Source organism: Alternaria ventricosa, assembly GCF_023758065.1.
Source record: "Alternaria ventricosa strain BMP 2768 chromosome Unknown scaffold_10, whole genome shotgun sequence".
Taxonomy (NCBI): Eukaryota; Fungi; Ascomycota; class Dothideomycetes; order Pleosporales; family Pleosporaceae; genus Alternaria; species Alternaria ventricosa.
In genome coordinates, this window is record NW_026055690.1 from 969,323 (window position 1) to 992,222 (window position 22,900).

The 22,900-nt window shown below is 53.5% G+C and overlaps 6 protein-coding genes across 6 annotated transcripts; 4 read left to right on the top strand and 2 right to left on the bottom strand.

The window, feature by feature from the left end:
• Window positions 1-461: 461 nt before the first annotated feature.
• On the top strand, window positions 462-1,796 carry FEN1 (Elongation of fatty acids protein 2; the record flags this gene model as incomplete). Its single annotated transcript, XM_049344321.1, has 4 exons — window positions 462-560; window positions 610-614; window positions 664-1,225; window positions 1,275-1,796. The coding sequence occupies 4 exons, from the start codon at window positions 462-464 to the stop codon at window positions 1,794-1,796; spliced, it is 1,188 nt and encodes a 395-aa protein (XP_049198756.1).
• A 2,388-nt stretch (window positions 1,797-4,184) lies between these two features.
• Window positions 4,185-5,320, bottom strand: J4E93_006409 (uncharacterized protein; the record flags this gene model as incomplete). The annotated part of the gene is made up of 2 exons (XM_049344322.1): window positions 4,185-4,335; window positions 4,503-5,320. The coding sequence occupies 2 exons, from the start codon at window positions 5,318-5,320 to the stop codon at window positions 4,185-4,187; spliced, it is 969 nt and encodes a 322-aa protein (XP_049198757.1).
• A 1,066-nt stretch (window positions 5,321-6,386) lies between these two features.
• On the bottom strand, window positions 6,387-7,815 carry J4E93_006410 (uncharacterized protein; the record flags this gene model as incomplete). The annotated part of the gene is made up of 2 exons (XM_049344323.1): window positions 6,387-7,178; window positions 7,228-7,815. The coding sequence occupies 2 exons, from the start codon at window positions 7,813-7,815 to the stop codon at window positions 6,387-6,389; spliced, it is 1,380 nt and encodes a 459-aa protein (XP_049198758.1).
• A 3,413-nt stretch (window positions 7,816-11,228) lies between these two features.
• Window positions 11,229-12,341, top strand: J4E93_006411 (uncharacterized protein; the record flags this gene model as incomplete). The annotated part of the gene is made up of 2 exons (XM_049344324.1): window positions 11,229-11,641; window positions 11,795-12,341. The coding sequence occupies 2 exons, from the start codon at window positions 11,229-11,231 to the stop codon at window positions 12,339-12,341; spliced, it is 960 nt and encodes a 319-aa protein (XP_049198759.1).
• A 2,194-nt stretch (window positions 12,342-14,535) lies between these two features.
• J4E93_006412 (uncharacterized protein) lies at window positions 14,536-15,806 on the top strand (the record flags this gene model as incomplete). The annotated part of the gene is made up of 3 exons (XM_049344325.1): window positions 14,536-14,861; window positions 14,911-14,996; window positions 15,052-15,806. 3 exons carry the CDS (start codon window positions 14,536-14,538, stop codon window positions 15,804-15,806), a joined length of 1,167 nt encoding a protein of 388 aa, XP_049198760.1.
• Window positions 15,807-20,166: 4,360 nt separating this feature from the next.
• On the top strand, window positions 20,167-22,692 carry AP1B1 (AP-1 complex subunit beta-1; the record flags this gene model as incomplete). The annotated part of the gene is made up of 7 exons (XM_049344326.1): window positions 20,167-20,243; window positions 20,296-20,316; window positions 20,371-20,502; window positions 20,554-21,191; window positions 21,239-21,807; window positions 21,854-22,030; window positions 22,078-22,692. The coding sequence occupies 7 exons, from the start codon at window positions 20,167-20,169 to the stop codon at window positions 22,690-22,692; spliced, it is 2,229 nt and encodes a 742-aa protein (XP_049198761.1).
• Window positions 22,693-22,900: the final 208 nt, after the last annotated feature.

The following is a 22,900-nucleotide window of genomic DNA, read 5'->3' on the forward strand; positions in this document are numbered from 1 at the left end:
TGTGGGAAGTCTTCCAGCTACACAAAGGTGACAGTTATACCCGGGTTCTCACGAGAATCTGCGTAATTGGATGAAGTTGGCCTCGGAAGTCCCACCGTTGAAAGAACCGCGGCAGGCGGTTCGGAAGCACTCCGCGGTGGCAAGAAAGCTAGCATCATCACTCCAGACACGCGGCAATTGAAGGATTTGGCGGGATCACGAGTTGCAGATAGCAGATCCGAGATGCATCGCCTGGAACGCATGCAGAGCCTCACTAAGCGATGACAGGCAAATGTGGGGTAGCGACGCCAAGGAATGTAGACCGTGATTGCGCGCGGTGAGACGCGAACGCGTCGTGACGATCGTTGGCGTCACTTTCTCCAGCCACCACGCAGTCGCCTACGCTTCTACACACAACACTCTGGGCCAACAGCACCTCAAACCCATCTGAATAATACAACTGCCAGAGAAAATCAGTCGCCATGGGTATCAAACACCTGTACCAGCTCATCGAGGAGCATGCGCCAGAGGCAGTCAAGAAGGGCGAGATCAAGAACCAGTTTGGACGTAAAGTCGCCATAGTACGTCTGCTGCCGTCTTCACTACGCGGTCAATTGCTAACATGCCCAGGATGCGTATGCATGTTCTAACCCCTCTACGACTCTCCCATCTAATATTGTGTAGATCTATGAGCATCTACAGTTTCCTCATCGCAGTCCGCTCCGATGGCCAGCAGCTCATGAGCGAGACGGGCGAAACCACATCTCATCTCATGGGTCTCTTCTACCGCACAATGCGCATGGTCGACAACGGCATCAAGCCCCTCTACGTCTTCGATGGCGCTCCGCCCAAGCTCAAGTCCGGCGAGCTCGCCAAGCGTTTCCAGCGCAAGACAGAGGCACACGCGGCAGCTGAGGAGGCGAAAGAGACGGGTACAGCGGAAGACGTTGAGAAGTTCTCGCGGCGGACAGTCAGGGTCACGAGGGAGCATAACGAGGAGTGCCAGCGCTTGCTCAAGCTCATGGGCATCCCGTACATTGTCGCACCGACCGAGGCTGAAGCTCAATGTGCTACGTTGGCGAGAGGAGGCAAGGTGTACGCCGCTGCTTCAGAAGACATGGACACCCTTACTTTCGATTCACCCATTCTGCTGCGACACCTGACCTTCAGCGAGCAGCGCAAAGAGCCCATCCTGGAGATCCACCTGGACAAGGTGCTCGAAGGTCTGAACATGGAGCGGAAGCAGGTACGAATAGGTCACTACCTCAAACATATCATATACTAACCACTGTCAGTTCATCGACCTCTGCATCCTCCTCGGCTGCGATTATCTCGACCCCATCAAAGGCATCGGCCCAAGCACCGCCCTCAAACTCATCCGCGAGCACACCGACCTTGAGGGCGTCGTCGAGCACATCAAATCCCAATCCTCCAAGAAGCTCACCATCCCCGACGATTGGCCATTCGCTGATGCGCGTCTCCTCTTCCTCGAGCCCGACGTGCGCCCCGCCGACGACCCAGAATGTGACTTCAAGTGGGAAGCACCTGACGTAGAAGGTCTCGTCAAGTTCCTAGTCGAGGAGAAGCACTTCAACGAAGATAGGGTGCGTAACGGAGCAGCCAAGCTACAGAAGAACATGAAGACGGCGCAGCAGAGCAGACTAGAGGGCTTCTTCAAGCCGATTGAGAAGACTGCTGAGGAGAAGGCTAGTCTCAAGCGCAAGGCAGAGGAGAAGCTCGAGGAGAAGAAGAAGAAGCAAAAGGCTGATGCAAAGGCGAAGAAGCAGGCCAAGGCTAAGCCGAGGACTGCTGGTTAGGATTAAGAGATGTTGGGGAGGCAGTGTCGGGTTTTGCGCAAAAAGGGCGTTTGTGGGATAGTGATACCGGTGGGCTTACGGCGTTTCCAAGGCATACGATACGTATATGGTTCGTTATCCCATGTCTACTTCATGGTGTCTCGACGTGCAGCTTCGTTCTATATCAAAGCAAGGAATTTAACAGCATTGTAACATACACGATCCATAACTTAAACGCTTGAGTATCTTCGTACTTCCCAGCTTGGTCTTGTTGTCTTGTTCATTCGCACAGTGTATCCAAGTTTAAGTCTCAGTATGCACCTCAACATCGTGTCAAGCATTCATACTCACTTCATGTCATGCTGTTTACACATCTACGAGCCTATGGTGCACTTCGAAAGTCAACAAAAGGTGATTTCAAAAAAAACCTTTTCGACAATTCTGTAAAACTTCTACCGATGCGGAAACGTTTTAATGATCTAAAGAGCATTGTGTCCACATCTGCCAAACTCCGAATCTTGTTCTACGACTTTGATATTTCCATGGCTGACCCCGATGACGCGCATTACGCTGATTTCACTCTATATGCAGGCAAAACTTTAACGGATCAAACCACAATACTCGTCATCACAATACTCAAAACTATAGAATTCGCCGACTTTTAGCGGATTCGCCTCTGACATCACTTTTAATACCCGTCATCCCGTTCTTACTACTCTCGCGCATCAACCCAAACCTACAGCCATCACCATCGTCATCCCAAGACGGAATGCAAGTAACCCGGCGAACCAAACCCTATGTCTCCAACGTCTCGAACCAAAATATCACAGCACACTACCCTAGCGCCACAACTGCCCGGGCAAGGGAAACTAGCAATCCCATCACTCACCAGAAAACCACATCACATTCGCAACACCTTGTTTCAAAGAAGTGACCAAGCAACCATCATCCCTTTCCATGCCGCCGAGCCCACACACAAAGAATCCGTAACGATAGCCCCCCCGCACGGAACCATGCATTCAACCTCGCAACGAGTCACGCCCAGCACGAAACACGTCTCAGCAAACGATAAAAAACGGGCGAACGACAGCGCGGAACTTACCTGCACCTGACGCGGCATCATCTCTACACCCAGGGTCCAGCAGCACGCACTGAACCTGCCCCTCGCCCATCCGGCTTATCCCACCACCGCCGCTGTAGGTGCGACACGCACGCACTACCACATCGAAACCTAGGCCTAGCTAACAGTCGTTGAACCGGCCAAACCAACCACTCAACTTTAATCCCCTTCCTTTCCGAGCGACTTTGGTTCGAAACACGCGGGAAAATTTCGGTACCTAAGTATCTCTTTTTGCAAGCTTCCGTCGAGCGCCGAAACGGGGCGTGGGAAGCTAGAATGTTTAGGTGGGGGAATGTTACGTTCTGACGCTGCTGGCGTTGACGTGGATGTGACATGACATCTGACTGACTGACGGATGGATAAAGCAGAGAGAGTTCACGCCAGTGCTGTTTGCAGCCGGAGCGCCAGCGTTGACAAGACACGGATGCCTGCTCTTGCGCTATTGACGGATGCTTCCGCGTTAGAGTGGTTCATAGGTGCGTTTGTTAAGGGAGTAGACTGGTCGGCTGGCCTGCCTGATGCTGTTCGGTTGCAACGTGGGCCGGAGAGTTTTGGAGACATTGTCGTTGTTCGATTGTATGGATGTAGGAATGTATGGGGCAAGTTCATAGTGTAGATTGCGCTAGCACGAAACGAGCCAATTTCTAGCTATCTACTCTTCCACACGAGTCGAGATAATCACACATAACCATCAATCATCCCGAACCCGTCATATCAGCGATGCCTCCCACGGAAAATCCACGGCAGGTATAGCGCGAGCCGAACGCAACGCAACCTGCGAGCCTAAAATATTGACTAGCCCAAAGAATCGCGCCACGTTATCGCGCCACTTAGAGTTTCCAAGGGTCCAGGGTCTTGAAGACAGCGTTGGTGGTTGTTCGACGCAAGAACATGTTGATTGATCGACGCAGCGCGAACGCGGGTCCCGGACGAACTTCCCCACAGACAACGTTTCAGTTGCTGCAGGGTGGATCTACACCGGCCGGTGTACTCGCGTGGTATGTACATTAGCACTATCATGTGAAGAATGATGCGCGTTTTTGGTATACTGGATAAGGGAAGGTTTGCTGTGTGGTAGGCGTGTTTCAAGGGTCCTTGGATACGCTTTTTACTGCTTTAGGATGTGGGTATCTTGGGTATCTATTCATGTTTGCGGGTTTACTCATCGTTGTATGTATTGAGTCCAGGGATATTACACAAGTCAGGCGAGTTGCTCAACGGGGTAATGCGTCGTCGATCCGGCGAGAGTTGCGTGGTTTCTGGTGACAAGGGAAAGCGAGGTTGGGTTCTCATCCCTGCTGCTGCTCTTGCTGCTGCTTCGAACTCGTAGCACCAATGCGCATCATACCCAGTACGCTACTTTGAGACTGGTGCGCTAGCTTCAGCGGCGAATAGCGAGACTCTGGGAGGCGGCGGCCGGCTTTGATGCTGTCTAGAACCCTGTTCAACGTGTCAGTCAGTCAATATCCTAAGCAGTGTCTTGACAGAGGGCATGTATATGTTGTGCATAAACCCAATCACATGCGCAATCGTGTGTGAAACAGCCGGACAAGCTGTGACGGACGGGAGATGCGCAAGCCCAAAGGCTTACTTTGCAGTTGACTTACCATTCCGCATTGATGAACTTGACAGCCTTGCCACCTGTGCGAGTAATCTCCTTCTGCATCTTGCTTGCTGCTAGGCCGCCGCCTGCACCACCCCCACCGCCAACGCAGTTTACTCGACCAAGTATGACGTGCGTTACGGTTCGGCGGCCGAGAGATATCGAATGGCTAGCGCCATGGGCAGCGCAGAGCTGCTTGAGCTTGTGGTCTGAGACTAGAGGGGCGGTGGAGCCGTTGAGGTAGAAACAGAGACCGGTGAATATCTGCTTTTCGGAAGGTTTTGACGAGGCTGAGGAGACGTCGCTCTGGGGATGCGTGTCTGAGTCGGTTCCCACGTCGGAGAGCACTGTGTCTTTCTCCTGTGATGGCTTTCTGCTGCTGCCCGCCTTGCTCGCAGCCCATACCTCGGCCAGGCTCTTCTGTCCGCCGGTCCTCAGACCCTTTGCGCCCTTCTCCCAGCTGCCGTTGTCCTTGCGGCCATCCTTGCCAAAGTCCTCACTGCCTGCACCGACCGTATCCGCGACTCTCTTGCCACCGTCCCTGCCAGCCCTGAACTGCTCGCCCAGCTTGAGGCTCCGTGAGGCGCGCCATGAATTGGACCCTCCGAGGCGGTTCTCCGCGCGCTGATGGCCAGTACTGGAGCTGTTCCAGGGGTCGAAGAAGGTGCGTCTGGGCGGTGCGGCGGCGACGGGGGACGTTGGACGGGGACGCGTCGCGGATGAGGCTGCTTCAGGCGCGTCAGACGCGTGCGCAGGTGACGGGCGGGCGGCATGGCGGGCGTCGTCAGAAGTCGGGTCCGCGTTCGGGATGCGAGTTGCCATATCGGGTGCTGATCTTGCGTCGACGGTTAGCTTCGGGGCCCTTCCAAGCCGGGGGGATGTGATGCGAGTGCATTTTCGCCTGCCCGCCGAGAATGCACATGAAGGAGTCCTTCCTGTCCACTGACGTTGCAACGGGCACCCGAACCCGGGCTGCATGCGGCATGGCGTGGCGGGGGCGGCTTACCCTGTTGTTGTTGTGCGTGCAGACGCATGTGGGAACAGCTGCGGGCTCAGTGGGCAGTGTGATTAAAAACAAAGTTTACGTACGCCAGGGTCCTGAGTCGAGTTCCATTGGTTTTGCAAAACAAACTTTGCTAATCCCATGCTGCGACGTCTACGCGAGGGCAAGGCAATCCTTTGCGTGAAACCATGAGGTTCAATACGGAAGGTCAGCAACAGCAGCCTCGTTCCTGCGCGGCCTCGCTCCTCACCTGAGGGCCAGGCCGCCAATGACACGAATGCGATATATGCGCCATGCTCAAACAAGCTGATTGTGATGTGTGTGTATTATCCATTACTCGTCCATGTCTGAGATGACACAATTACACTAAGTATCTCGGATATCGATGCGTGTTCCGCAGCAACGCAGTCGCGTGCCTTTTCGTATGTACAGCCGGAGAAAAGAAACATGCTTCCAAAAACAATTCGTTGTAGTACGCCATTTGCCATGCACCCTGTTTCCTGAACGCCATGCTTTATCCGTCATAGATCACATGAACTGAATGTACTAACATGAAAATAGAAATTTTGACCCGCGAAGGTATTGCTTCTGACAACGCCCGCTAAGAAAGGTCATACAACTGACGGCGGCAGCGAGACGTCGGGACATCTTCGCAGTGCCGGAAAAGAAAACAATGGGGTACTTTAATAAAACGACTCGGAACGCCTGCATGCTTTTGCGGCGATGGCAGGTCTCCATGTTGTCTAGGCATCGCGTTGCCCATCGGCCCGAATAGCGCGGTATGAGCCGTGGATTCGTGAGCGCATGTGAACATACTACATTGACTCGTGGTGATACGAGTCGTCGTGAGGTCGTAAAGGCCGTCGTGAACAGCTGCTCCGCCGTCTACGCATGGGCGTGGGTGCTCTTGCTGACCGAGGCCTCGTATATCGCGCGATGCTTCTTCATCTCATCGGCGTCGAATGCCAGAGCATCGCTGCCCTTTCTGCTAGCCAATGACGCCGAGCTGCCGTTGCCGAACTTGAGGCTGGCGAGAGATCGGGCCTTTTTGAGCGACTTCTTTCCAGCATTCGCACCTGTCTGGGGAATGTGGTCAGCGGCGGCCCGCTGATTGAATTGCGTTATCTCTTCGACTTCGGGCCGGGGCTTGACTCGCATGCGCTTGAACTCGCGAGTAATCCTCTCAAGCTTGCTGAGACCCTTGATGGACGGGGTGTAGCTCAGCATGGGCTCGGGCGACTGCTTCTCGTGCACGCTAGATTGTACGCTGGGCCGGCGCTCGGAACCAAAACTGACACCGGAGTCATGCTTCTTCTCTTTGCCAGGTCCGTTCATGTAACGATCAAACGACTCTGGGCCGTGAGTAGCGATGCAGTCTTGAATCATGTTCTGCGCGACGCGAAGGTACTTGTCGACGATCCTCTGGACGGTGGGCCAGCCAGTCTGGTCTTCCGGGCGCTTGTCCCGGTTGATGAGAGGAAGTAGAACATCAGGTCCCCTCCTCTGCACCTGGCTGATCAGTTCGAAGAAGATCTGGCGTTCTTCTTTCAGAGCTTCGTGGTTCAGGAACTGCGAGGGGAGCTTGGTCTGGGCATGGACAGGAGGAAAGAGGGTGTTGAGATAGCTAATGCAGTTGAGCTTGTTGAACTCTTCGTCAGAGAGATGGTTGATCATGATCTGCTTCATGTTAGTTGAGATCACGTGAGAAGGAAGACAGACAACATACCCATCGGCGGAGCCCGACCCATAGCTGAGCATAGTACGACTCAGCTTTCCGATTCTTGCCTTCAAGGTTGTTGATCCAGAGTGCGATGCCAGGTGCCTTTTCAGCGACACGGGCCATGTCGGCGTCCCATGTGTCCCTGTGGACGTCAAGGGCCTCGAACGTGGTAGCCATCTCTCTACGTCGTCGTGTCTCCAAATCTTTCAGGTAGTCGAGCGCAGTCAAAGCTTGGCTCCAGTCGACATCAGCTGGCTCGGGCATGAAGGTGCGTGTCACAAAGTTTACGATGAAGGCGGGTGGCAGTGCGCTGGTCCGTGTGGGTAACGCTTTGAGCTGGTTCATCAACGACGAGGTGAAGCTCATGGTCGCAGCTTCTGTGGTGTTCCATGCGAATGAGCTGGAAATTGGTGATGTGTTGCCAGACTTGGTGTAGTTCTTGGGGATGGGTTGGGCGCGGTCCACGCGGTTGAGCTCGTACATGGTCTTGAGAGGGATGTCGTAGCTGCCAGGGTACTGTAATACGTGTTCGAGAATGTATGCCATTGAGTTGTGGTTCTCGTCCGACGCGCTCCGGGAATGATTTGATGCCATTTTGAAGAGCACGTGAAAGGTGTGGCGTATGGATGCGAAGGGTCCCGGCGATGGCGCAGCGCTAGAGTTGCGCGTATCGCAGAAAAGCAAAGAGCGGAATGCGATCCCCGAGAAGCGAAAGCGAGGTTGGAGTTGAGGGTGTTGACAAGGAGAAAAGGCGGCCCGGGGGAAGTAGGCTAGCGGGCGGCGCGTGGGGTTTGGTGGGGTGGTCGTAGCTTTGACGAGAAGAAAGGAAGGCGCGACCGGAGAGGCAGGATATCAAGCACGGCAGACAGTGCGGAAGCGCAGGCAGATGGTGATACGGCTCTGGTGAGTCCACGTCGAGTCGCTCCGGGCAAGGTTGATGGTGGAAGGTCCAGTGTGGTCGGCGTTGCAGTGTGCGACGGGGCAGGCGGTTATGAGCACGGTAAGCAAAAAAGAAGGACAAACACAGCGGTGCAGGGTCAAGTGGCAGTGGAGGTGTAGGACGGGGTTATGAGGAGCAGACGATCGCAGAGGGCTGGAACGGGCAGACGTCGGGTAGGTATACAGAAAGGGTTTTGCGTTTGCTCTAGTCAACGCTTCTTCTCATGATCCCTGAGCGAGGGCCCGTGATGGTCGCTTTCGCACTTGCATGAGTGGCGTCAGTGACAGGGGCTTCCAGCTTCCCCGAGAACCACGACCAAGACGGCCTAGCCATCTCACAGCAACGCCTTTCAGCTCGAGTGCGTCAGGCTTGCTGCCGACCCCGCCCCGAGTCAGGCACAGCTGGCACAGTTGCTCCCAATCCTCGCCGCGCGCTATCCTCACAGTCGCGCTGGTACGACGTGCATCTCCGGCCGTCCCCTGAGGACCCTGAGACGTCACTCTCAGGGCGCCAACAGCAGTACCATGGTCGAACCAAAACATGGAGAAGCACCAGAAGCAGTCCACAGCCTGCACCTGTGGCACAGGCTGATCCTGGCCGCAAGGGGTCCGCCGCTGTCGACATTCCGAGGTCTGCTCTGGTGGCTTCTGAATCGTGTTGCGTCTGCCCAACCGCACGCGAACTCTGCGCCGCTCTAACTCAATTCACCGACGATGCAGTCTCCACTTGGGACTCGACCGCATCATCCTGGGTGCCGATGCATGTCCCTCGAGAGCACTTGGACCTTGCAGAATGCACATGCAACCCCATTTTCGATTCTTCCGCACTACCAATAAGAACGTCGCCGTAGCTGCAACTGTCAGAGGACAGGGTTGGGCCTGCATCGGCATTTTGACCTCGCCATGCGAAAACCCAATCTTCAGGCACAGAAACATGGCAAAGTTGGCCTTTCACGAACCTTACCCAAATCCTCATGATCCGCGTCATCTCGACAATATTGTGGCAATGTGTAGCGATGAGGATGCGGCGCGGCAGGCCCGTTGACGATGAAACCTCTGAACTTGGCTCTTGTAGCCTAGATTCACGACTCGTATCCTTGAGCCAGCACATTCGCAAACGCGATGTACCTTGCAGACTCGGAGCTGCAGCCATGCGAACTTATCACCGCTCACGGCCCCTGCCCCCGTTATGCGAGCCTGCAGCCGAGTGGGGTGTTTGCAGCTCCGATAAAAGATTGCTCATATCACAAAAAAGCACCATAACAGCGCCTGATATCGCATGTCAACAAACAACGCGACGCGCTTGACATGTCAAGATCTTGCTTCCGCACACTATGATTTAGGAGATGGGTGGAAATCTTGCCCGCCGCCGCCGGACAGTCTCCGATGCGTGTGATTGAGGCCCCTCGAGTATACCTAAGGTACCAACAAATGTAGACTGCAAGCTCCTGGCCTTGGGCCGCGGTGCAGCAGCATGTACGCGCACGAGATCGGACTCGCAAAGGTAACGCGAAGGATCGTCCTGACTCCTAGCAGTCTTGTGTACTAGCATCAGTGCTCCTCCTCGCTTGCACCCACACACTGCGAGGCCGAGGGCAACCCCATCGTTACACCAACCGAGATTATCTCATTTCATCGATCGAAGCTGTGCGATCATACTGCACATCGCCAGATTGACGAGCTGTTGGTCCCTTTGCGCTGGCCTTTGACGCCATTCCGTCTGACAATCTCCTCACAGGCCACTCAGCCGCGGGTACAGACGCCGGTGGTTCTTCTCAACAACCCACAGCCGCGCAGGAACAAACGCAGCTAGTACAACGATGCCAGGATGCATTTGTACGAATCGATAAAGACCGTTGAAAATAATCTCCGCGTCGATCGGCTCGCACCTGTGCAGAGAGCGACCAGCTACCCCCGTTGGGTCTCCACTCCTAACGTTGCAGTTCCTCATTCGTTGCAGCCCAAGATTGTTTCTCCTTTGGGAAGCAACACCATCGTTGCAACAACATTATGCGCATTGAAGATCGACTACACCACGCCACTGTAGTGGAGGGCAGCTGAAGCACACAGGGTGTGGAATTTCAAATCAGTCCCTTGCCATGGCCAGCCATGTTGTCATGCCTTCTCCTGGTGGCGTAGTCGGCCTCTGTTCTGAGATCGAAGATGCAAGCCACTCTGGTGTTCTGAAGTTTGGTTCGACTCCATGCAAGAATTTGCGATCAACATCAGATTCTATGCGGAGGTTTCCACTCTCGCTTTTCTCCGTGGTATGGGGAGTCGTCGCGCGAACAGCTAGTGCGTAGTCGCCGAAGGAAGTACCACATCTCAGCTTTCTCATTGCCCCATGTGGCAACGGCAAACCTCCTGACATGACAACTTGGAGATGCTACTATAGCCAGGTACACGGCTGTATCATAGCATGCATGAGGTAGGGTTGACCTTACAGTCCTCTCGGCCACGCCTCAGGTACTTCTTCGGGCAAGCCGGAAGGACACGTAACGGCGAGCTAGTGATCCTTGGATGGTGTTCGCGCAGCGACTGCACAGCCTCACGACCGCAGCCTCACCTTCGGAGATAGAAAATACTGCCAAGACCGATGCCAAGGGCTGTGCTCCTGAGCATGGCAGATACCGACGCACGCCAACCAAGAAAACAACTGAACAGGCCTGCAGCCTACATCAACTTAGAATCCTGCAAGATAGGTGACTTGGCGATGATGTAGGCTCTAGACCTGTTCAGTGTTTATGAGATGGGCGCCATTGCACCTCACGTGGCCTTCTAGATGCACAACCTCGGTATGCTTGGCGGGCTGTCCTTGGTACCATTATTTCGGGCTGCAGCAACACCCCCATCAGAATGAACGGCGAACACACATGGCGAGAAGGATTTGAAATCACATATGAGGGATCGGAATTGGAATGTAGAATCTATGTGACATGTAGGGCGTGGTAGCGAAATCCTGCGGTGCAGCATGCAGGTTCATTGATGAGTCATCTCGCCCACGTATTTACAAAGCCAAAGCAATACTGAACACCAAACATCAATCTGTCATTTCAGATACTTTGACCATGGCATCCCCCTCGCAGCTCGACTTCGTGACCGTGGATGTCTTCACCTCGCAGCCATACGGCGGAAATCCGCTGGCCATTGTGCGCATCCCGCCTGGCCGGACCCTAAACCAGGAACAAAAGCAAACAATCGCGCGAGAGTTCAACCTATCGGAGACGACCTTCTTGCACGAACGCGCGGATGGTGCGGCAGAGGACCAATGGATCGTCGACATCTTCATGACCTCGCGAGAACTGCCGTTCGCCGGACACCCTACCGTGGGCACGGCCTGCTATGTCTTGGGAAGGACGGCTCGGGAGCGTGGCGTCAGCAGCGGTGTCATAGAAGCGAGGTTCAACCTCAAAGCTGGGAGGGTCGGGCTGCGGTACGATTGCGGCAAGAAGACGGCGAAGGCTTCGATCCCTCATGACGTGTAGGTTCCTGCATTTGACATTGTCCTCCCCCGGCCTGTCTAGAGTGTCTGCATCACGATGGTTAGCTCGACTTGTTCCAGACCCACGGTCTGAGAGCGATTCGGCGACCTGAGGTGCTGCAGGTGTGTATACATGTAAGCTAACCAATGCAGTCATATCCACAATAAGAGGTACACCAAGGACGACTTGTTCGCTCTCCAGCCGCAATTGGCTGAAGCCCATCGGCAAGGCAAAGTTAAAGTCAAAGATGAGCATGCCATCGTCTCGATAGTCAAAGGCATGACATTTGTTCTGGTGGAACTGGAATCCGAAGAGGCACTGGGCATGGTATCGCTAGCTGGCCAGTCTCTCTCTGTCGAGGGCCTGGATCAGGGCTGGGACGAGACATTCATTGGGACATATTTCTTTGTTCGGGCGGGATGGAGCGACGATGGCGTGACGAAGCTAAGGACGAGGATGATCGAGGGCCCTTTGGAAGATCCGGCTACCGGTAGCGCCGCCAGCGATTTGGCTGCATATTTGTCGCAGACAGCAGGAGAGGCATCCAAGACGTTCAAGTACGAGATCGTTCAGGGCGTAGAGATGGGGAGACGAAGCGAGATCTTCATCGAAGTCGAGATGAACGAGGACAAGAGTGTTGCGCAGCTCTTCTTGGAAGGCAACGCAGTACAGATCATGGAGGGGCGGTTGACTGTCTGAGTCTTTCGTATTTGCGATGGTTCTCGTTCGAGAGTAGGTTCCCGTGTGGTCATCGTAGGCGTTGCAGAGGTTGAGAGTGGCCCGTATGGCATAGTCATCGCAGCAATAGTAAACGAGATGGGTGGCAGAAAGACCATAGACCCGAAAGAAGGCGTATGTACAGTCGATACCTGTAGACCTGCTTAATCTTGTTAACATGAGAAAAGCCCCAGATCCATTGTAGTCCCCCGTCGAAGGTTGTGCGGCACAGCCGATAGTGGAATGACTGATCATGATCACGATCGAGCTGTGGATTGGCGGTCGTGATGATTGTGGTAGCGCCTGGGAGTTGACTGTATGGAAGTATGAAAGACGACAGTCCCGACAGACCACATATGTGGAGTCGCACCCGTTAACCTGCCCGGACTTGTCAACGTAGAGGAGACCCCAACTGCCCCGTACTTCTTCGTTGAAGGCCACACAGACGGACGATAGTGGGGTGGCTGATCATCTGGAATGGAGAGCAGTACTGTCTGTCTCAGAGAGCTGTTCGAGTTCTCATGATTGTCATGAAGCTGTGCGTTGACGGTCGTGATGATTGTGGTCGCGTCTGGGAGTTGACCATCTGAGGTATCGAAGTTGATACATTCGAAAGAACGCGTGTGTATAGTCGCCGCTCGTAAGCATCCTTGTGACAGTTGAGATGAAGTAGGACCGAAGGGTGTCGCGACAACTCCTCGAAGACGGCGCGGTACAATTCATGGAAGAGATAGATCCGAAGAAGAGAATGCACGTAAGCCTGCTTGGGATTGTTAATCAGAGAATCACAACCTCGAGGATTTGCGTCACAGAGACTGGAACCTGAGGAGTTTCTGCGGGTGTTGGTTACAGATGTAGATCCTCCGTGCCTGAAGACACCTCCTGCCTCAGGCAAGCCGAGCGACCCGTGGACACCAAGCCATATACGGCAATCCTGATTCCGTAATCCTTCACGACGTTGAAGGAGCGAACGTGTAGCGGGGTTTGACAGGAGGTGTCTCAGTTCCTTTTGCCGCGAGCACGGTTATTGAGTGTGGGGCAAGCGCAGCATCATCGCTTGCAGATTCGATGGAGCAGCGTGCAGATCTTCGAGAATGGGTATACACACTCTTGTTAATGGTGGAGAAGTACGTCGGTACGTCGCCATGTTGTCTGGGCGCCGCGTCCACAGTGGAGTTGGTGAGTGGGCGTGACAACTTGGCACGGCAACATCCCAAACAGCAAACATCGATCTTTATCGATCTCGGATTAAGAATTGCCGCCATCGCATGTTGTCGCAGAGAGGACCGATTGCCTCTAACATTCAACAGAGTGCGTGCAGATGCAGGATGCGGACTTGCTACTCCGTGGTCCTTCAACTGTCACCTGTCACATCCGTCAAATCGAGACAGTGACAGCACGAACCAACCTTGCTCGAGTACGTCGCACATCGCTTCCGACAATTCAGTGAGGCTCATGGAGGAGGCGTGGGTCGCAAAGTGGGCCGCAGCGAGTAAACCAAATTTCCCCGCTGGCGTTGCGGTGGTGACGAACGGATATCGGAAGTCAGTCACACAGTCCTGCCGTGCATTCGGTTGCTGTTATGGCGCATGGGAAGGCATCATAGGAGTTTGAGCGTGTCCTCCTCAAAATTTAGAAGATGCCTGGCTCGAGCCTGAAAGGCGGCTAGCGCAGCTCGTTTGGGTTAGCGCCATTGGGGTTCTTGCACACCTCTTACACGAACCGTTTCTCAGACCTCCTCTTCAATGCCTGGCGCATTCTCGTTCCGGAGAGGCTGCCATGCCAGCCTCAGTCAGTGGCAGGGCGCCAGTTGATGCCAGCGCCCCGTGCGCGACGTTATCGATGTCGGTATGGGTGGGTTTGAGACGTCTCTGCCTTCATCGTGGGTTTCATGCCCGAGGAACCACGAGCCGCCTTACCAGGTTGCTCTTTGCCTTGTATTCGCTCGCCAAGGACTTAAGGCAATGCGATTCCTCAGATATCTTGCTTTCCTCACCATCATCAGTCGCTTGTTCCATTACAAACTCCGGTTCTGCAGTTGAGGGTTACATTCCTTTCTCTTCCTCTTAATTCTTCATTCAGATTACGTTGAACGTATCTGCCTTTTTTTGTAATCCACCGCTAGCCGGACTCCACTCTTTTATCAATCTTAACATCTTTTCCTGAAGCTATCATCATGCGCTTCTCAACCCTCATCCCTATGCTGCTTGCAGCCGGTGTTGCCAACGCCCAATTTGGCGGCCAAGGTGGAAACAACGGTCAGAACAATGGTCAGAACAACGGTCAGAACGGCGGCAACAACGGACAAAACAACGGCCAGAACGGAGGCAACAATGGCCAGAACAACGGTCAGAACAACGGCGGCAACAACGGTGGTAACAACGGAGGCAACAACGGCGGTGGTGGTGGTAACCTAGCCCTCAACCCTGATGTTGTTCAAACTGCCAGCCAGTCCGATGGATTCGACCAGGGCCAAGAAGATGGACAAGCCGCGTCTCTCACGTATGTTGACATGCACGTCTTTGTAAAGATCTCTTGCTAACTTGACCAGTGACCAAGCCAACTTCATCAACTTCTGCCAGGGCAAGACCCTCACCAACGGTCTCCAGGTCAAGGAGGGATCCTGCAACGGTATCGGTAAGCTTCAGCCAGTCAAGCCTGCTTCAGAAGATAGGTGCTAACTTTTGGATAGTCATGGGAGATATTCCTGCCGTTGGTAACATGATCTCTGCGGTCTTCACCAGCCCCCAGAACAACGAACAAGGCATCCAGGAAAACCAGAAGATCGACTTCTCCGTGAAGATCACCAACTTGGAGGCCGGTTCTTTCACCAACCCTGACAACACCTACTACGCTGCCCCGCAGACGCTTCAGGGAGGCAACGTCGTTGGCCACACCCATATCTCCGTCCAGGACATGGGTAACGACGCCAACAACCCTCCTGATGCTCAGAACTTTGCTTTCTTCAAGGGTATCAACGACGCTGGTGACGGCAATGGTCTTCTCACTGCCACGCTCGAGGCTGGTCTCCCTGCCGGTAACTACCGTGCTTGCTCTATCACCTCTGCCTCCAACCATCAGCCTGTTGTCATGCCTGTCGCTCAACGTGGTCCTCAGGATGACTGTGTGAGGTTCACTGTTGGCGGTGGCGGCGGAGGCGGCAACAACGGTGGCAACAACGGTGGCAACAACGGTGGCAACAACGGCGGCAACAACGGCCAGAACAACGGCCAGAACAACGGTCAGAACAACGGTCAGCAAGGTGGTCAACAGGGAGGCCAGCAGGGCGGCCAGCAAGGTGGACAGCAGGGCGGTCAACAAGGAGGCCAACAAGGAGGCGGTCAAGGCGTCCAGGGAGGACAGGGCGGCTTCGGCGGCTTCGGTCGTGGACGTGGACGCGGACGCTTCAACCGCCGCAGCTTTGCCGCACGTGACTTCGTCGCCTAGGCACTTCATGAAGATCGAGAGAACAGGAGAGTTGACGGCAAGGTTTGGGGTTGACAAGGTTTGAGGTTTGAAGCAGTGGACGCTATAATGGTACTTTCCTCTTTGACGACAATTGCAAGATAGATCGTACTTCTGTTCCCTAGAGGGGTACGGAAGGTCACTCTACGGAGGTTGAAGCGAAGCGCTTCATTGGACTGGTTCTGAGGGCGCTATTTCCTTCTCTGGCGCCTACTTAGTATTGATGAAATGTAAAACTATTCTATTGTATTTCTGCTCGTTCACGTTACCTCGCCTGCTCCTCTGTTAGATCTTGTGTCGCAAGCAGTCTGGCACTTGATTACTTACGCATGAATGCATTGAAGGTGTCGAAACCTGGATGTCTCAGGACACCATGCGACGATCAGGCACGAACATGCCGCAACACGGCATCTTGTAACATCGGCGACGTCATCCCAAGATGCTCTCGCCCCCACTAAGGCTTGGTTGTAACAACACCAAGCGAACTTGATGCTTTCCACGACCGATGAAGTACCAGCTGACCAAGAATAATGTTCTGAAACGAGTATGACTTTAATCAGTGATACTGTTGGGTGCTACGAATACATAATACATTGCAAGGCTAGGATATAAGGGCCCTCGAGGCTATCGCAACTACTCCGCATACCAAAGTACACCTTCAGTGACTAGCGATAACAAAGACCTAGCCCTATTCTGAGTCAAAGGAGTATGATCCTCTGCGTAGAGTATAACAAGAGCCTTGGGGTGGCGTATGCATTCGCTAAGTCGGCCGCATCATCGGATAGGCCACCAACGATGACTCATAGATCGCCCAACTAATATCGATAGGCGCAGGAGGCCTGCTGGAAACATCACATCTGGTGACGCTTCTTTCGACTCTACCGTTCATGAAAATTTCATTCCATATGAATCAAAGCATCAGCGACTTTCGATCAACACCCCCCGCACTACCTACAGAGCTTTGGTTGCAGATCTTGGAACACGCCGACCACCGCGATGCTTCCCATCTCTGGGGTAGCGTGCGTCTAGTCTCTTCGCACTTCAAGGACTACGTTGAACGCCATTTCATGTCCACCTATCTTCCGGATATCACAATATTCCTTGCGCTTCCTCGTCGCGATCCCGCAACAGGTACACTGAAGTGGCCTGGCGACCCTATCCCGCGATCTAGGATCATCTTTTCGTTCGATAGCATCACTGCTGATCGGAAGCGCGCAGTTCTTGTGTCGTCGGAGACACTTGGGCCACTGGGAGAGATGAAGAGCGTTGATGAGCTTAGGCGTGCGGGTAGCTTACCAGAGGAGCGACTACGACAGGCGCCGCCCTGGGTCAATATTGGGAAGAACCATTTGACTGGTGTATCGGTGGGCGTGAAGGGTAAATTTTGTTGGGACGAGGACAGGAAGATATGGACCTGGGAGGTGAACTGGAGGAACCTGGTGACCCATTTCTACCAAGCGAAGGTACTCAAGCGGGAGTCTGCATCAACCGGCAAATTTCGAAGAGAGCATTGATCAATGCGGCACATCGCTCATGTGGCAATCAAGCGCGCATCACCTTTCCGAGATGAGAGACTCACCTTCAGCCCTTTGGAGATTGCTTCAGTCTGACTCGAGGAAAGTTCAGGGTCAATACGCTTCTGTGTTTCTTCAGACAGTCCATGTAACAATGTGGCCAGCGCTGAAGATTTCCACACAGGAGCCTGGGTCCGCCGGCCTTCCAATATCGTCGCGCATATCAAGACTAAACTTCCGACAAGTGAAATGGCTGGCAACGTAATCCATTCCCAACGTATCTGAACGATCTTCTCCGTCGTCCACGCTGTACCTGCGATAGGGACGGTGCCTATCCCGCGCGATTTCAAGTTATTCGTTATTGCTTTGCTGACATTGGAAAGAGGCCCCTCGAAGTCGTACGGTGGTACTTGGTGAAAATTCCATATGCCGATGTCAGACGCAAAAGGGTACTCTGGATTTTGGTTGAGTGCGGGAGGCATATCAGAGAATATCCAGTCGCGCAGAAGCTCCGTAGTTTGGTTTACAATGTTGAAGGTGTCATTTCCAAGGGCGGCAACGATCGGTGATGACGCGTCATAGCTGTCCGGCTGTATTGTGATGGTGTTGGTGACCAATTCTTCGAGGACACCGTTGTTGACTTGGGCTTGGAGAGTCTTTACGCACCAAGTAAGTAGACATTCCATCAGCACTGGCGTTTCGTTCCTCATTGCAGCGGCAGGACCTCCGGGAGTGTACCCAACATAGAAATCCGCGATGGGTAAAGTGGCGTGTGCAAACTCGGTGGTGTTTAAGAAGGGATCGTATCGGGAATGAACGTTTGACGTGTTAACGATTAATGTCGTTAAACTTGTTACTCGACGAAGACCAACGAGCCCCGTAGAGCCAACTAGGAAAGTGTTATTGACCTTGAATCCGCAAGGGTCCACGGCCTCTCTGAAACCTGTTGCACGATCCAAGCTCGTGTTATTTTTGCAATAATATTCCATCAATGAGGACACGTCCTGACATTCGTGGCAGACACCAAGCGTCGAGTATGAAGGCCAGGTGCAGTTTCCTGTGGGACACGTGGCTGTAGATGGCCTGATCCCAACCTCTGGAGTAGTGAAGGCGGAATCGATTACTGCACCCATTGTCGGGTCTGGGCGGGCACCGAATGACAGCTTACGCGATACAGGTGCATTATGAGGTACAAAACTCCTCGCGGCCCATGTTGTACTCTGCTGGTCGGCAATCATCGTTTCCGGGTAGGCCACAATCTGTTGGAAGAATGGCTCAAATGCGAGCGCTAGAACAGTAATCAATGCACCCAGGGACGCCAGGTGTCTGGTATCATGTCAGCGAGTAATAACGCGGTTCCAACTGGGTATAATAACCTGCACCGTGTCTTGATGAGAAGCAGAGCTGCACCCCAAGGTCCACGACTGGCGGCGTCGTAGACCTGGAAATCCCATAAGGCCGCCTCCTTCTGGAACCAAATCCACTTCAACTGTCCAATAGCTTCCGAAACCGGTAATATCAAAGCTGCTTTAGAGACCGCAGCGAAGGCGGCAACGTACGCGTTGAGCGTAATGCCTGTCACTAAGTACTCTGGCTGCCGTTTGCCATCATAATACCACAAAACACCTATGATAGCCGCCATACAGGCGAGACTAACAGTCCAGCTGAGTAGCTCCCACCACCACCAATCAGTGACGATTCGGTCGTAGAACGTTGTTGATGCTCGAATGAGGGGCCGGTCTTTCGTGTCATTATCTTGACCTAGGGAGGCTGTGGGCGCGGAATGAAACATGTCTGTAAAACGGAAGATCGAAAACTCTTCAGGAGCATGGATTGAACAGTAAGAAGCATCATGTTTACTTATTGATATGGTGTATTGCTACTGTGCCGCAACTCAGGGTTACATGCAGGTAAGTCGGAAGCTAGTAGGGCGCATAGTATCACTTCGCGCCTCACCTACTTGTAACGGGCATGCAATCCATCCGACAGTAAATTGATTGGCGGATGGTTGGCTTGAACTCATGAAATGGCCGTCTCAAGCGCCGAGGTGGGTTGTTGTTCAAGTAAGCGCCGGCCACCAGGTCTATCCACAATAAAGCGCAACGGGAACAGCGCGTTCTTGCACTCTTAGGTAAAGAGCCGTGGTTCTCTTTCCTGTCTCATGAATTGATCATGAAATTGATAATGTAGTGGTGTTCTTCTCAAGTCATGATCCGATAGCCTTTGCGGAAGCCATTCGCTGTGCGACCAAGCTGAAGACAGCGATAGACGACATGAATATGGCAAGATTATAGAACTGTGATCGTGTCAGCCCACCAGATCCGAACTGATACTGATAGAGAAAGCATACGGCCTTCCTCGAGTACGCGCTCTCCTCCGCCTCGCTGCGCGCTTCCACAAAGAGTCGACGTAGATTAGGTAAATTGGAAGGCTGCGATCCGAAGTCAGATCTCAGCGTCATGCAGTTCGTGTTGTTGGTTGCATTCGACTTACCATGCTGCTACGCCGATGATGAGAGTGGGAGCGTCGAAGCATTTCAGGGCTGGGCTAGATGCGATGCATGGCTGCGGGCCCCGGGCGGCGCACAGACCGCATCATCAAGGTGGCAGTCTGGCAGTCGCGAAGCTCCACCAACATTAACCCAACCCGCACTTCACCTTCACCCACGCCCCTCGATCCAGAGACACCGACTTCTCGACACTCAAGATAAATCGCCAAAGAAGTTTGCGCTTCCCAGTACCTCGGCCTTGTAGGGAGCAGGCTCCAGATTCTACGAGCCGGAAGCGGAGGGGTTTGGCTGAGCGATTAGCCTTCACGGTCCTACAAAAATGGCTGTTAATAGGATAAGAGGCGCATTTGCGCCCCCGCGCAAAGGAGAGACGTTCGAATTGAGGGCGGGTCTGGTGTATGAATTCCCCCAAGCCAGTGTAACGATTCCCAGCTGACCATTGCATCAGATCTCAATATGCCTACGAACGGTGAGCGCCTGGAACTGCGAGGACTACACTGGGGGCATACTAAGACTGTGGCAGGAAAGAAGCCATTCAGAAGACTATCATGTCCATGACGCTGGGCAAAGATGTCTCGGCCCTCTTCCCTGACGTTCTGAAGAACATTGCGACTGCCGACCTTGACCAGAAGAAGCTGGTCTATCTATATCTCATGTAGGTCCAAGTTCTGGTTGCGATCCAGGTGGAAATTAACAAAATACTTAGGAACTACGCAAAATCGCACCCCGACCTCTGCATTCTCGCCGTAAACACTTTCGTACAAGACTCCGAAGACGCGAACCCGCTCATACGAGCATTGGCGATCCGAACCATGGGCTGCATCCGCGTCGATAAGATGACAGACTATATGGAGGAACCATTACGGAAAACACTCAGAGACGAGTCTCCGTACGTACGGAAAACAGCAGCACTTTGTGTCGCTAAGCTCTTCGACCTCGCCCCGTCCATGTGCATCGAGAACGGCTTCCTGGAGCAGTTGCAGGAACTGGTTGGCGACCCGAACCCCATGGTCGTCGCAAACTCGGTCACTGCACTGGTAGAGATTCAGGAGGCAGCACCGGAAACCAAGGCCCTGGTTATATCGTCACAGCAGCTGAAGAAGATGCTTCTGGCGCTGAATGAGTGTACAGAGTGGGGTCGAGTCACTCTGCTCACCACTTTGGCAGACTACAAGCCGGCAGATGTCAAGGAGGCGGAGCACATTTGCGAGCGAGTCGTTCCACAGTTCCAGCACGTCAACCCGAGTGTGGTGCTGGCCGCTGTCAAGGTCGTCTTCCTGCACATGCGAAACATCTCTCCCGAGATGATGAAGTCGTATGCAAAGAAGATGGCTCCCCCACTAGGTATGTTGACGACGGAGGTTTACAGGGGTGTCGCTAACATGCTATAGTCACGCTCGTATCGTCCGCTCCTGAAGTACAGTACGTTGCGCTCCGAAACATTGACCTACTCCTCCAGAAGCAATCGGATATCCTCAGCAAAGAGATGCGCGTCTTCTTCTGCAAATACAACGACCCGCCATACCTGAAGATGCAGAAGTTGGAAATCATGGTGCGGATAGCGAACGACAAGAACGTCGACCAGCTACTGGCCGAGCTGAAGGAGTACGCTATGGAGGTGGACATGGATTTCGTGCGACGAGCCGTGAAGGCTATCGGGCAGGTCGCGATCAAGATCGAAAGCGCAAGCGAGAAGTGCGTCAACACACTGTTAGACCTCATCAACACCAAAGTCAACTACGTCGTGCAGGAAGCAATCGTAGTCATCAAGGACATTTTCCGCAAATACCCCGGTTACGAAGGCATAATACCGACACTCTGCCAGTGTATAGACGAGCTGGATGAGCCTAACGCGAGAGCCTCTTTGATCTGGATTGTTGGAGAGTACGCTGAGAAGATCAACAACGCCGGCGAGATCCTGTCGAATTTCGTGGACACATTTGCCGAGGAGTTCACTCAAGTATGTCTGCCCTCAAGATGTACCTACGGAAGCTAACAGTCATCAGACACAACTTCAAATACTCACAGCCGTCGTCAAGCTTTTCCTGAAGAAGCCAGATCAAGCACAAGGCTTGGTAACAAAGGTTTTGCAGGCCGCTACCGCAGACAACGACAACCCAGATATCCGCGATCGAGCATACGTGTATTGGCGACTACTTTCTAGTGATCCCCAGATCACCAAGGTACGTTAGTCTACTACGCTGCGCAACATGACATTAACTTTGAATAGGATATTGTGCTCTCCGACAAACCCCCGATCACATCCACAATACGGTCACTGCCTCCTCAACTACTGGAGACGCTACTCACAGAACTATCAACTCTGGCTTCAGTCTACCACAAGCCACCAGAGGCCTTCCTTGGACAGGGCAGATTTGGTGCAGAGGCTATGCAACGGGCTGCCATTGAAGAGCAACAGGAAGAAGCAAGAGAAAACCCAATTGCGGCAGCAGCAGCAGCTGCTGCCGTCAGCGGACAAGCGCCTTCAAACGTGGAGAACCTTTTGGATATCGATTTCGACGGCTCCGCGCCTGCTTCAATGCAGAAAACACCCACACATGGCTCATCAGGTCTCGAAGGACTCGCTGGCACCCCGCAACGCGTCGCATCTCCAGCCACAAACGCGCCTGCTCCACAACAATCGAACATGGACGACTTGCTAGGCTTGTTCGGGGACGGAGGCGGCGCCGCACCCCCAGCACAGGCCGCGCAGATGAGCAACGACGATATCATGAATGGATTTGCGAGCATGAGCATGGATACCAACCAACCGCCACCACCGGCACAGCAACTAGGCGGCGAGCAGAGCAAGAAGAGCAACCAGGATTTGCTCGACTTGTTCTAGACAGATGGTCTCGAGGCCGTTGCTCCGGTTTGGGTGTTTGTATGTCAGGGAAAACGTATATCTAGTGAGCATCTACTGGCGCTGGAATAGCATGCCTTGATACGATCACATGTGTGCAAATCGAGAGATACTGGTATGAAGCACCAAGATGTTTCCTGTTACTTGTGATGAGCACATATTCGAGTCATTGCCATACCCCACTAAACGA